The sequence below is a fragment of the Petaurus breviceps genome, unplaced genomic scaffold (assembly GCF_028583685.1).
Source record: "Petaurus breviceps papuanus isolate PSGF00001 unplaced genomic scaffold, PetGlider_PUasm1.0 90165, whole genome shotgun sequence".
In the NCBI taxonomy this organism is placed as follows: domain Eukaryota; kingdom Metazoa; phylum Chordata; class Mammalia; order Diprotodontia; family Petauridae; genus Petaurus; species Petaurus breviceps.
The window spans coordinates 695,689-709,989 of NW_027187189.1; the positions used below are offsets into that span (position 1 = coordinate 695,689).

At 42.9% G+C, this 14,301-nt stretch overlaps 1 protein-coding gene across 3 annotated transcripts in view; it reads right to left on the minus strand.

The window, feature by feature from the left end:
• Positions 1 to 14,301, minus strand: part of RHBG (Rh family B glycoprotein) — a 52,443-nt gene that overhangs the window by 12,332 nt on the left and 25,810 nt on the right. Inside the window, exon 1 of one of the 3 annotated variants that reach the window (XM_069107609.1) lies at positions 4,673 to 4,971. The exons of 1 other annotated variant lie outside the window; for it this stretch is intronic. In XM_069107609.1, coding sequence (XP_068963710.1) covers positions 4,673 to 4,859 — 187 coding nt within the window. In that variant the 5' untranslated portion in view covers positions 4,860 to 4,971. Of the gene's footprint in view, positions 1 to 4,672; positions 4,972 to 14,301 lie in introns of those variants that run through there. One more of the 3 variants, XM_069107608.1, reaches the window with a different exon arrangement.

Genomic DNA, 14,301 nt, shown 5'->3' on the forward strand with positions numbered 1-14,301 from the left:
GGTTACAAACAGAGAAGAATGAGTACAGTGGTACCACTGACAAAAACAGGAGATAAGGCAAAAGGAAGAACAGGCTCAGGGGAAACATGCCTTCAGAAACAATAAGCTTGAGGTGCTGGCAGGACCTCCAGGCAGAGATGTTCTGAAGGCCCTTGGAGATGGGGGTCTGGGTGCAGAAGAGAGGTCAGTGATGGAAACATAGATTTGGGAGCTAACAGTGCTGAAGTAATAGCTGAGGCTGTGAGAGTGAATGAAACGTGAGGAAGAGAGAGCGCATATATAAGACAGCTCCCTAGAGACCATCTGCCTTAAAGGGTTGGGAAGAGTAAGAAACCATAGGAAACAGAGAGTGGTTCAACGCATAAAGAGTATATTCTCTCTGAAAAGTATCTAGTTACAGGGACAAGTCAATGGTGTCAAATGCTGCACAGACATCAAGAAGTGTGAAGATGAAAAAAAAGGATTTGGTGATCTGGAAGTCATTGGTGACTTCATTTTTTTTGGAGGCAATTGGGGTTAAGGGACTTACCCAGGTCACATAGCTAACAAGTGTCTGAGGCCAAATTTGAATCCTGACCCCAGGGTTGGTATGCTATCCACTGTACCACCTAGCTGTTTCAGTGACTTTGGAAAGTAGTCTCAATGGAGTGGTGGCCTAGTGGGTTGGTCATTCTTCTTACAAAATTTGATAATCATGTTTTTTCCAAATCATAATAATGTTGAAGGCAGGGCCAAGTACAGATTCTCAGGCTTCTCCACTAGAGATCTCCTCATGAGGCTTTCTGTGACTAGATGGAAGGAGGATAGAATAGATGATGACACTGTAAAATTTTTGGAAATGGAGAAGGGAAGCCTGGGAGAGCTCACATTTGATGACCTCAGTTTGAGTTCTCAGTTAAGAGGAAATTACATCATCTGCTTTAAAAGTGGGAGCTGGGGTCTGAGTGGAAACAATATGGAAAAAGTTGGAATAGTTGCTGTGGGGAAAGTATATAGGGAGTCAATATAAACAATTCCTTTGGGGCCCACGTGTGATTTCTCTTTATTCCTGAGTATGTGTTCATCTGAATGGTTCTAAGTATATAGATGTTGAAGGAGACTTACTGTTCATTCCCCTTCCTGCTGAGGCCAGCACCTCAGATAATTGGATTGACTTCTCTGGGTTCATGCCTCCATTTCAGGGGTGGGGAACCTTCAGCCCTCCGAATGAATCCAAACTTCACAGAACAAATCCCTAGGGAAGTCTGGATTCAGTCAAAGAACCACACTTGAGGACCTAGAAGGCCATATATGTCCTCAAGGCTGCAGGTTCCCAACCCCTGCTCTATTTCCTGCTTGACTAATAAGTGCTATCCTTTCTTTAAAATGACAATAATATTTATACCACCACTAGATTTGTTTGGAATCAAAACTTAGTCCCCAAAACTCTTTCAACTACAATCCATATACTGGAACAGGGTGACTGAGGACTATCCTTTCCTCTGGTAAAATTCTCTTCTGGCTATATGATTAGGCCAACCTTCCTGTGTAGAGGCTAGCAGATGGTCAAAATGACCTTTCAGAATCCCTACCAGGCTTGGCAACTTGAGGAATAACAGTGGCTCCAGTTGCTGTCACCCTCCACACCTAGCACCCATCCCATTTATCAGAGGTCACACAACAGCTCTCCGAAGACAGCTCCAAATCCACATTTCCACTTCAATAAACAATTATTAAACACCTACTGTGTGCAGGCCACTGTGCTAAACTCTAGAAATATAAAAACAAAAAGGAAATAGTCTTTGCCTTCAAAGAGCTTCTATGACAAGAAAGCATTGAGGTAGGGGTAGTGGCTACAGAGCCTGGAATCAGGAAGTCCTGAGTTAAAATCTGACCTCAGATATTTTCTAACTGTATGACCCTGGGCAAGTCATTTAACCCTGTTTTCCTCAGTTTCCTCACCTGTAAAATGAGCTGGAGAAAGAAATGGCAAACCACTCCAATATCTCTGCCAAGAAAACCCCAAATGGGGTCATGAAGAGTTTAACAGCACTGAAATGAATGAACACCATGGTCCTGTACTCCTCTCTGCTCCATAGCCTGGTCTTTGAAATGGGATAAGAGAGGCCTGAAGAGGCAAGAAAGTTAGGGGTTGGAAAGCTGGAAAAATACCCTTACTCACTCTGTCTTTTCCTAGTTACCTTTAAGCCACATGAGATAGCTGACCTCTCCTAGATTCAGATCTCCTACCACCCCCACAGTTGATTTCAGGTTCCATAGACCTTCACTGTCAAGGTCTTTCTTACATTTAACCTAAATCTCTCTCATTTCAGGGCCATACTATTTCCTGTAGTCCAAGCCCCTGGGAGACATCTTCCATAGGGAGATTCTGTCTCTGCGCCTAAGTAGCTGTCTGGTTAGATATGATCTTTCTTTCCTCAGAACTTGAACAGTATTTTGTAACTAGATCTCTTATGCACTTACCACACATAACTCCTAATTTGTATTATAGTCATTACTATAACTATGGCTACAGTAATCTAAAGTTATAAATTATAGTAATTTTGGTCATTTCCTATTAAGTTATAAGGTAAAGGTTGTCTTACTCTTTGCTATCTCTCCCAAGAACCAGCACAATTCTTTGTACACAGTAAGCATTTAATACTTGTTTGTTACATTGAACTTAACCTCTTTGGGGCATTGGTTTCCTCATCTATATATTGGGAAGGTTGGATTCTGTCCCTTATTACTGATTTTAAGAGCACAGACCTCTAAGTGAAGGTGGCAGACCCTCAGGCAGACATGACATGACATTGGGATTGGCCAATTCCACAGATAAGTCAACAATCACAGTTAACTCCCTTTAGTCTTCCAAATGAAAGAGGCCGAAGGATACCTCTGTCCTTCCATTTGTCATGGGTACAAATAGGTACAGGACGGTAACCATCAAAGCCCTGGACTCTCAGCTTCTTTCAAAAGAAATCCACCCCTCAGGGTCCTAAGTCCACATGGCAGTAAAATCCAGACAAAAATGAGGTGGCTTAGGAATTTCACTGCCATCCTTTCAATTGTAATTCACATAAATGTATGTTGTTTGAGGAAGAACCTACTACTATTGCTGTAGTCTTAGTAAGAGGGACAGATCTGGGACTTTGTCAATAATTTCCCAAAATGCAGGGGTGGATTTCTCTGGCATAGGAGAGAAGTGGAGTCTGCAAAACTAAAGGTTCAAGGCATATGGTAATATAATTTATAGTATGTTAACAAGAAAGTGAGTTTTCATTTTACTATCACATCCCTTATTTGCTAGGTGTTGCTTAGGGTCTGGCCTTCCATGTCTAAGGCAAATTCTTGCCCCTTCTACTTTCCTATCATTTTGGGTTTCATTTGCTTCCAGGCGATCAGTGTTCTGACAATTCAGGTGAGAGAAATTATGATAAAGTAGCTTAGAATGTTCTATATTACATCCTTACCTCACATCCCTTAAATTCTCACAGTCCAGGAAAGGAATGAGATAGGTTTTTCCTAATTTTTCGGGTGGGGAAAATCTAAGGTCCAGTAGTGAAGTCACCTATGCAGTGTTGCATGGCCACAGGCTTAGGGCTGGGGTGAGAGGGGCGGGGCACACCCCTGTAGCTCCTGATGTTGGGGAAGCTAAAGGCAGTGAATTGCTTGAGCTCAGGAGTTCTGAGTTTCAGTAAAGCTAAAGCTGATCAGATGTCTGCCCTAAGTTGGGAACCAATGTATTGAACTCCTGGGAATAGGTGTGTCTAAGGAGAAGCTAGGTCAGGAAGCAGGTCAAAGCTTCCATGCTGATAAGTTGTGGGGTTGGCCCATGAGAGGCCAGTACATTTATATCCTAGGTGAGATAGGGGGAACTGGTCTAAAAAAACCCCACCTAAACAACAACAAAAACCAGGTTCAGCAGTAGAATCTTTACTTCCAGGCTAAGTTTTTGTCCAGAGCTAAAGCTTTAGTTAGTCCTTAGGACGGGAGAGTGAGAATATAGTCTTTTGTTTCCTTTTACCTCTGAGGAGCTCAAAATATTTTTAAAATTTATTTCTCCATGGAAAAGGAATCTAAAATGGACAGGCATCAGTGCCCGGCAGAACTGAGATGGTGCCTGAGCGCTGGGAGGAAAAATTCCTATGGATGATTTTCTATTACACTCTGAAACTGTAAAGACTGGGGGGGGGGGTTGGAGTGGGAGGTCTGAGAGCATTAGATGCCAAGATTCTCAACATGTGGCTCACGATACAGTAAACACTCTATCATTTACATCGGAGCTACCCAATTTGTGGATTATTTATGTCAAATATTCACCACATGCTGGCTTCCCCCAGCTACCTTCCAATTGCCAACCCCTAGTATCAGGCAATGCACAGGAATGCACACTCACTTTAATATCAGCCAAATAAAACATAATTGGGAAGATAAATCTGTTCCCCCAAAGCATTGCAGAATTCATCCCAAAGTCAAAGAGAAATGGCCTATGATTTGCCCATGTCACCACACCTTCTCCATTAGTATAGATAATTGTATACAGTGTTTATACAGTGATAGGTCCCAGGCATATGAATTTCCATTCCCAAGAAGAAACAGATGTCCCACAGGGGATGGGTAGATACCAGTGACTTCCCTTCACCCGGGGGACAGACCCCCCCCCCCAATCCCTAGGAATCCCCAAACTCACTTGGGTAGCGAAAATAAAAGTCATTGTCCAAGGCACTGTGGTTGCTGTGGTGCCAGAGGGCAGAGTCAGTCTCGTGGTTGTACTGGACAAAAAATGAAAAGAGGATAATGATAGCTGCCTGAAGGAGGAAGCAAAGTAGGGGCAACTGCACCCTCAGGCCTGTAGAGTGGCTGGAGTTCCTGGCCATGGGGGAGAAGGTGCTGCCGGCTTTGAAGAGAGCCTGGGACTGAAATCCAATCCAGAACAAACTCAGCAGAGGCGAGAGTGTTGGGTGGCTTCATTTGGGAGCTAGAGGCCACACCCACTCTGGAAGGAAAGACACACACACACACACACACACACACACACACGCCCCCACGTAGGGTCTAGACATGCCCAACTGGATTCCCCATTCCTTTGAAGACAAAGGAAATGGAACTCCCAAGTATGTACAGTAGTTTCATTCAGCTAAGGCTCTGGAACCCCCTGAAGAAGAAAAGGGGCAATTAGGAAGTCCAGGCACCTGCAGGTACAAAGACTAGAGTCCCTGTAACAAAGTCATGAGAAATATCTCTGGCCTAACCAGAGAAGAGAGGTAACATTTAGGAACTGTGGCTCTTTGTATCAGCTTCCTAGCTTTTAAAAGACAAGCAGAGAAATCTAGCTGCTTAGGTTCCCATACCCTGCTCCATACCCAAAGCTCTAATCTCAGAGAATCATGGAGACCCACAAGCTGGTAGGCAGTTCCCTCAAAAAAAAGGCCACCTGTGAGAGGCATATGGTGCTGTCATCTCCAGGGTTAAAGCAAGAGGGAATTGGGGAATTACTCAATATTTTGATTGCTTAAAAAAATAAAGAGATGAAAAAGAGAGATAAACAGATGGGAATCTCCCAGCATTAATGATTAACTGGCTTAATCCAGCACTCTCAGCCATACCACTCAGGGCCCTCCCTTCCTCTCCCCTTTTAGCTCAACTTTTCTCCTACCTTCTAACTTTCCCCATCTACTTAGTCATGAAGCTTTCCTATACTAGCTGGGTTAGGTTCTGACCCAAATTGGCCTACAAAGAAGTTAAAGGTAATGAACTTTCCTTATATCGAGAGGGAGATGAGTTCTGTAGAACACAGGACACAAGGTGCCAAAACAAGGAAACCAGGCAGTGTTGGAGCAATGCAAGCCTGGGAAGGAGGAGGGGGCCGTTCATGGTCTTCTTGTAATTGCTTGTTTACCCCAGAATGAGAAGACACAGCTGACTTCATATTAAGCATGGCAAGAATGCTGAATTCAGATTCTCCCTGGCAGTCTGAGAATTTTAAAGAAGGTTCAAGGATGATGCCTAATGCCTGGGAAAGGAGCAGGTTCTTTATGAATCTGTTAACTTGACCTGTTCCCCCTTTCATTTCTTTTTTTCTTTTTTTGGAGGTAGGAAGGCAAAGCAATTGGGGTTAAGTGACTTGCCCAAGGTCACACACACAGCAGTAAGTGTGTCAAGTGTCTGAGGCCAGATTTGAACTCTGGTCCTTCCGACTCGAGGGCTGGTGCTCTATTCACTGCACCACCTAGCTGCCCCTCCCTTTCATTTCTAATAGTTCAGACTCATAATCCCATGACTACCCCCACAACCCTTATGGTACTTCAAGAAGAAGAAAAGCAATGGGCAAATTTGAATCCCCAGGATTACTGGGATCAGGGTAAACCTGACCTTTGTGTGCCAGTAGTTTCTTTTGCTGCTGGAGCAATAAGAAAGAGAAGAGAAATCAGCTCTTGAAGGGCATTCAGGAAAAGGTTCTAAAAGCAAAATCCTAAGGCAGTTCACAAAAAGGCCCAGGTCTTCAAACTGACCTAGAAATTCCCCTGGGTGAATGAATGCAGGTGCAAGACCAGATTCTCTGTAGAATATGTAGTATTTATTCTGTGGCTTATGGGAAGTGGAAAAAAGAGGAAGGTGCAATGCCCCAGATAACTGGAATTTGCTGATCTATTTTAGGGAATCTGTTTTACCTTAGGACAATCTCACCTTTTCTCACATCTCCCTTTCTTCTTTCATTCCTTATTCTTTCCTCTTCCTCTTTTCCTTCTTCCTCTTCTCTCCTTTCCTTCCTGCTCTTGGAATAAATCTGTATTCAGTGTTTCCTCCACTGTCAGTTTTCTAACTGCCAGCTTGGAAGGGGAGGAAATCAGTCCTTATCCCTCTCTGCTGACAAGAACCTTCTACCTTCCCTCTAAGCAGAACTCACTTCAGGAAGGGTACTATGATAGTCCTCCCTCTTCACAGACTCCAGGGTAACCTGTTTTTGTGTCTAATTATGCTTTGTCATCAAGAAGCTTGACCTCCACACCTCCTAATTCTGTTCAGGCAGGTCACTATCATCTGGATAATTATTCTTTAATAGTGAACTAATAGATACCACCTCCCACTTGGTCCCCAGTCTCTTCCGGTCTGGTTTCTTGTGATTTAGAGAAACAGATCTGTGTCTTTAAGTCTTGCATAGGAATAATTCTGCTGGTATTATTGGGGGAGCTAGGTGGTACAGTGCAAAGAGTGCTGGGCCTAGAGTCAGGAATAACTGAGTTCAAATCCAGCCTCAGATCATGACTAGCTGTGAGACCCTGGGCAAGTCACTTAACCCTGCTTGCCTCAGTGTCCTCATCTGTAAAATGAGCTGGAGAAGGAAATGAAATTTTTAAAGTTTTTCTTAGGACGGGGTGGCTAGTTGGCACAGTGAATAGAGCACCAGCCCTGGAGTCAGGAGGACCTGAGTTTAAATCCGGCCTTAGACACTTAACACTTACTAGCCGTGTAACCTTGGGCAAGTGGCTTAATCCCAATTGCCCTGCCTTCCTCCCTCCAAAAAAACAAAAAAATGAAATAAAATAAAATTTTTCTTAGGAATCATAGGAGTAATAATATGATAACAATAACAATAATAATAACAGGATTATGATCTAGGGTTTGATATCAGGGAAAGATGCTAAGCCAGCCTAGGGAACTGAAAGGTAAAAGATGTTAAACTAAAAAGCATCAATGAAAACAGGGTTAATTAAAGCTCCTTTACCTACTCACTTGGATTCTGCAAATAAAATTGTTAGAAAAATCACTTTTGAGGCAGCTAGGTGGCAAAATGAATAGAGCACCAGTCCTGGAGTCAGGAGAACTTGAGTTCAAATCTGACCTCAGACATTTACCACTTACTAGCCATGTGACCTTGAGCGAGTCACTTAACCCCAATTGCCCTGCCTTACCCCTCCAAAAAAATAAAAAGAAAAATCACTTTTTCAATGTCTTTCTGATTAACCTCTCAGTCTCTCCCTAAAATAAACTCTCACTGTGGTGTTACTTATTTAACAACCCCTCAGCTTTAATAGCTTAGAGTGCTGGGCTTGGTGTCAGGAAAAGGTCTGGTTTCAAAACCTAAATCAGGTATTTAATAACCATGTAACCCTGGGCAAGTCTCTAGAGTGAGCCTCTCTGTTTCGTCCCATGGGTAAATTGCCTCTTTGTAGACGACTTCCACATCTACCTATCTTGCTTCCTCTCTTTCCTGTGCTCCAGTCAGTCCCACATCACCAGCTGCCTACTGGATATGTCCACTTGGCATCTCCAAGTCATGTCAAAAATGGAACTCATGACCTCTCCCCCTCCCCATCCTCCTAACTTCCTCATCCCTGTCCAGAGCATAACCATTATTCCAGGCACAGAATAATCCTTAGCTGCTTCTCACTTCCTTTATCCAAATCCAAGGTACCAGGTACTATCAATTCTACCACTAAGGCACCTCTTTCATCTGTCCCCTTCTCCCCATTCATGGCCACCACCTTCATTCAGACTCCACTCATTGCCTCTCACCTGGACTGTCCAACAGGCCTCCTAATTGGAATCCAACCTCTTTTCTTTCCAATTCACCCTCCATAATGCCATCAAACTGATCATCTTTAAATATAGGACTCACCATGTCACTCCCCTGTTCAAGAAGCTCCAATGGCTCTCTTACCTCTAGGGTAAAATGCAAATGCCTTTGTTTGGCCTTTGAGGTCTTTCACAATCTGGCTCTAGCCTATCCAGGTTGAGGGTTTTTGTGTTTGTGCCATAAGCCCCTTTGGCAATCTGACAACGCCTATGGATCCTTTCTCAGAATATTGTTTTTTTTTTTTAAAAGAAAATAAAATATAGAGGATTACAAAGGAAACTGATTATATTGAAATATAGTAATCAAAATATTTTTAAAGTCAAGTTCATAGACCCCAAGTTAAGGATTCCTATTGTAGAATAATTTCATGGAATCTACTCTCATATGAATCAAGTAATCTATGTTCCAGCCAAATTGGCCTGCTTCCTGCTTCCCATACTGGACCTTTATCTTCACTACCATGCCTCTGCACAAGCTGGCCCTCCTCTATTCCATCCCACCCCCAGTCCCCCATGACTGCATTGCTCTCCCTCTTCATTTCTACCTCTTAGAATTTCAACCCTTTAAGGATCAGGTCAAGCCTTGAGCCTCAAGGCCTTCCAGATCCTCCAATTATATATGTGTGTGTGTATTTCTGAGAGAAGCATGGCATCGTGGATAGAGAGCTGATTTAAGAGCCAGGAAGACCTGGGTTCAAGGACTGTTTTTGCCACATCCTGGCTGTGTGACCCTGGGCAAGTCACTTAACTAATCAGTGACCCAGAGAAGACATCTCTCTCTATGAGTTGCAGAGGAGGTGCCCACCTTCATTAGTAAAAATAATTTCATCATCTGGAATCTCCCTAGATCAATGAAATCACTGGTCCACTGCTTACTCCTATAAATTACATATTGATATGCACACGTTGTTTTCCTTGAGTAAAGAAAGTGACAGTAGTCACTTAATGAATACCTAGTGAATTGAATCTGTGTGCTAAGATAGAAAAATCTAAGTGTGTCTAAGTCTAAGAAAAGTCTAATCTGTGTGCTAAGATAGAAAGTCAGGAACAACATATTTTATTTATATTTGTTTATGTCCTAAAGGAGCTCATGTTCTACTAAGTGGATATGTGCACAAATAAGGAGAATGCTAAGATGAGGGAAGAGTGCTCTAAAAACTGAAGGGGATGGGAAAGACTTCAGAAAGGAGTCAAAACCTGAGTTGGACTTACAGGAAGATGAGCATTCAAAAAAGGTAGATAGTGCATTCTAGTCACGGGAACAGCTTATGAAAACGCTCGGAGGAGGGAGATGGAGCATCAAGTTTAGGGAAAGGTCACTTAGGCCAATGACTAAAATATTTGTGAAGGGAAGTATGAATAAAGAATCCAGACAGGCAGCAGCCACAGACATTCAAGAAGTATTGATTAAGAGGGGAGGCTAGGTGGTGCAGTGAATAGAGCACCAGCCCTGGAGTCAGGAGGACCTGAGTTCAAATCCAGCCTCAGACACTTAACACAAAAACTAGCCGTGTGACCTTGGGCAAGTCACTTAACCCCAATTGCCCTCCAAAAAGCAAAAAAAAAAGCATTGATTAAGTGCCTACAGTGGGCCAGGTACAGTACTTAGTGCTAAGGACATGAAGAAAGGCAAAAGACAGTCCCTGCTTACAAGGAAGGGCAGCTAGGTGGCACAGTGGATTGAGAACTGGCCCCAGGAACAGGAAGATCTGAGTTCAAATCTAGCCTCAGACGACTTACTATCTGTGTGACCCCGGGCAAGTCAGTTTGCCTCAGTTTCCTCATCTGTAAAATGAGCTGGAGAAGGAGATGGCAAACTACTCCAATGTGCCAAGAGAACCCTAAATGCGGCCACGGCTGAAATGACTGAACAACAGCTCTCAGAGAGCTCGAAGTCTAATGGGGAAGATAATAACTATGTTCAATCATGATATAGACAGGATAAATTAGGGGTAGCCTCAGAGGGAAGGCACTAGCATTAAAGAAAATCAGAAAAGGCTTCTCAAAGAAGATGCAATTTTAGCTGGGACTTGAAGGAAGCCAGGAGGTAAAAATGAGGAGGGAAAACATTCCAGTCATGAAGGACAATCAGTGAAAATGGTTGGCATGTCTTGTGAATGTCTTGTGCAAGGAACAGCAGAAGAGGCAGGTGTCATTGGATCACAGAGTGTGTGGAGTGGTGTAAGGTGTAAGAAGCCTTGGAAGGGTAGGAGGGGGCCAGGTTGTGAGCAAGCCAAAGAGTTTGTATTTTGTCCTCTGGGAAATTAACTAATCAATCAATGAGTATTAAGCACCTAGTATGTTCTAGGCACTGGAGATAAAAACACAAAAAATTAAATAGTCCCTGCCCTCAAGAAGTTTAGAACATATCACTGGAGATATCTCCATATAGAATTATGTACAAAATAAATATAAGGCCATTTCAGGGGGAGACACTAGCAGCTGGGCAGATGAAGAAAGGCCTCAGGCAGGGAGTGGCATTTGAACTGAGATTTGAAGGGCATGGCTAGTTAGACCTGTGCCTTAGAAGATTATTCTCACAGTTACAAAGCGGTTAGTCTAGAAAGTAGAGAGACCAGGGACAGGAAGAGAAATTAAGGTGCTATTATAGTAGCCCAGGGAAGAACTTATCAGGGCCTAAATTTGGATGGTGGCTTCATGAAAAGAGAGATCAGAAGAGAGAAATGATGTAGAATGGATGAGATGAGACTTGGCAACTAATCAGACATGGGGGTGTGAGGGAAAGAATGATTCTAAGGTCATGAGGGTAGTCAACAAAAATAGGAATGTTTAAGGGACCGTGGAAGTGAGGCAGGGGGAGGGGGAGGGGAATGTCCAGGAGTAGAAATGAGTTACATTTCCACATTTCCAATATGTTGTTTGTTAAGTCTATGGAGCATCCAGGAGATCTATGAAATAAGGGTCTTTTTCTCACCTCTCTCATCTTATTTGAGATTGGACTTGAGAAGATTCTTGAATACAGCAAGGGGGTTTGGGGGTAATCTCCTCCATTCACCTCTTAGTCCCCCCCCCAAGTTGTTTTATCTAATGAAGATATTTTTGACCTTCAACTTGTAGATTCCCAGATGCAACCAGTACCCACCTCCTCTGAGTTAGCAGAGGGGAACAGGCCTCTGGCTGTCCTCTCCTGATATATATTGGGATGTATGATGTTAATAAGGTTACTGAATAACTTTGGGGCTGCTCTGTGTCCTGGTTCCCTTCTGGGTTCATTTCCTCTATGTTCCCATATACCCTTGCCCATGCACAAATAATTCATTCTGTTGCGTAACTCCTACTATCTCCACTGAGTCACCCCTACTCTTTAAAAACAATATTTTTAAAAACCCCAAAAATACAGCATCAAAGTTATCAGGGGATGAGACTTGGCAATATGAGGAAGAGATTCTTTGTTAGCACTTTTTCTGATTTTCTTGTTCTGACTCAAAATTCAAAAATGATCTCACCACTCCTCCCCCCAAGCCCATCTTAATCATTGTCTTTCCCTTGTTTCTCAGGCCTTAGGATAAATTGCTGACTCCAGGAAACAATGATGGTATAGCTCTTTTTTGAGGTTTTAGAAGCAAAGATAGAGATTAGGAAAGGAAAAGAGTTGTTAAGGATGTAACTCCTCTTAGAAGTGGAAGCCCTTCCCAAACAGTAAGTGCCTAATGCATGGTGGGGGAACCTGCAAACTTGTATTTTGGATGCTGTCAAAGGGCCATACTTGAGGACCTGAAGGGTCACATGTGGCCTCGAGACTGCTCCACCCCTGGCCTAATGTTTTCCTCCTTCATTTTACATTAGGTACCGTACCAAGATAAGATGGAAATGGAGATAAGGAAAATGCTCAGATGACATGAAGAACCAAGTAGAACTGTGGCAGGTCCTGAATGACAAAAACTTTAAGAGAAGGTCCCAGTTTGTATCTCTCTCTTATTTTCTATTACTGTCAGAAACATCCATACCCTTGGATTACCTTCTTTCTGCTGATAGGGCTACCTACCACTCTGGTAAAGGCCTTCATCACCTCACACTTGGACTGTTGTGCAATAGCCTGGCTGCATGGTCAGCCTGTCACAAGTCTCAACCCCAATCCATCCTCCACTCAGAGGACAGAGTGCCAAACCTCGAATCACAAAGACTTATTTTCCTGAGTTCAAATCCAGCCTTAGATACTTGCTAGCTATGTGACTCTGGGCAAGTCACTTAACCCTGGTTGCCTCATTTTCCTCATCTGTAAAATGAGATAGAGAAGGAAATAGTAAACCACTCCAGTATCTCTGCCAAGAAAACCCCAAATGGGGTCACAAAGAGTTGGACATGACTGAAAAATGACTGAACAACAACAATGTCACATCTCCCCTCAACTCAATAAACTCTAGCAGCTCCCTTTCACCTTCTGGATCAAATATAAAATCCTCTGAATGACATTCAAAGTCCCTCATAACCTGACCTCACCCCCCCCCCACATACCGTGTTTCCCCGATATAATAATATCGGTCTTATTAGACCTATCCCGAAAATAAGCCCTCCCCTTACTGTGTAAGATTCCTCTAAAATAAGCCCTCCCCCGAAAATAAGCCCTATTGAGATTGCTACTGTAGTGAAGGTGATCCCCTGCGCTCCGAGCTGCATCCAATCAGAACTGCAGCAGTGAGCGCATCATCCTGTTCTTTATTGAATTCATTATTGAATAAAGGTACATTTTTTTGTTCACATTTACCTGTTTATTAAAATTGCTGTCAATGTTCATTAAAAAAAGCCCTCCCCTGAAAATAAGCCCTCTGGTGTTTTTCTGTCCAAAAAAAATAATAAGACTGTGTCTTTTTATCGGGGAAACACGGTACCTTCTTAGTCTTTTTTACATCTCCCACCATTCCATATTCTCTGTAATCTAATGACACTGGTCTCATTGCTGTTCCTCCCACAAGACACTCCCATTTCCTGACTCAGCATTTCCACTGGCTGTCCCCCCATGCCTAGAATGTTCCCCTTCCTCATCTCTACCCCCCTGGCTTCCCAGAAGTCCCAGCTAAAATCCCACCCTCTACAAGAAGCCTTTCTCAACCCCTCTTAATTCTAGCACCTTCTTGAAAACAGATATTCTTTATCCACTTAGTTTTATCTTTGTGGATGGTTAGATCAAACTCTTGAGTGGTTATAGACCTCTTCGAGGAGCCTCTACATTGTTCTGAGGCTTGATGCAACCATCACAATGTCACCTTGAAGTCTAGCATCAAGATGACTGGTGATGACACAGGATGCAGCGGGTAACCTTGGCCTTTCTAAATTCAGTTTCCCAGGTCTCAGTTTGTCTAAGGCAACACCATAGATAGATAGATAGATAGATAGATAGATAGATAGATAGATAGATAGATAGATAGATAGATAGATAGATAGATAGACAGACAGACAGACAGACGGATAGATGGATAGATAGATGGATAGACACATATATGTATATATACATAAACATGCACATATATAGGAGCAGCTAGGTGATGTAGAGAGTGAGGCTGATGATTGTGCAGCTCTGTCTCATTTAAATCCAATTTACAAGCAAGTCAAGACATCACCCTCGTGATGTCATTGGTCTTCTTCAATAATGAAGGATGAACAACAATGTCATTTATAAACAGAGTATCTGGATTACCTCACTATCCACACAGAATTCCTCTTCAGCTTTCATTATGCATTAGATCTCCTCGCATAAGGAACTATGGAAAAAAGGATATGATT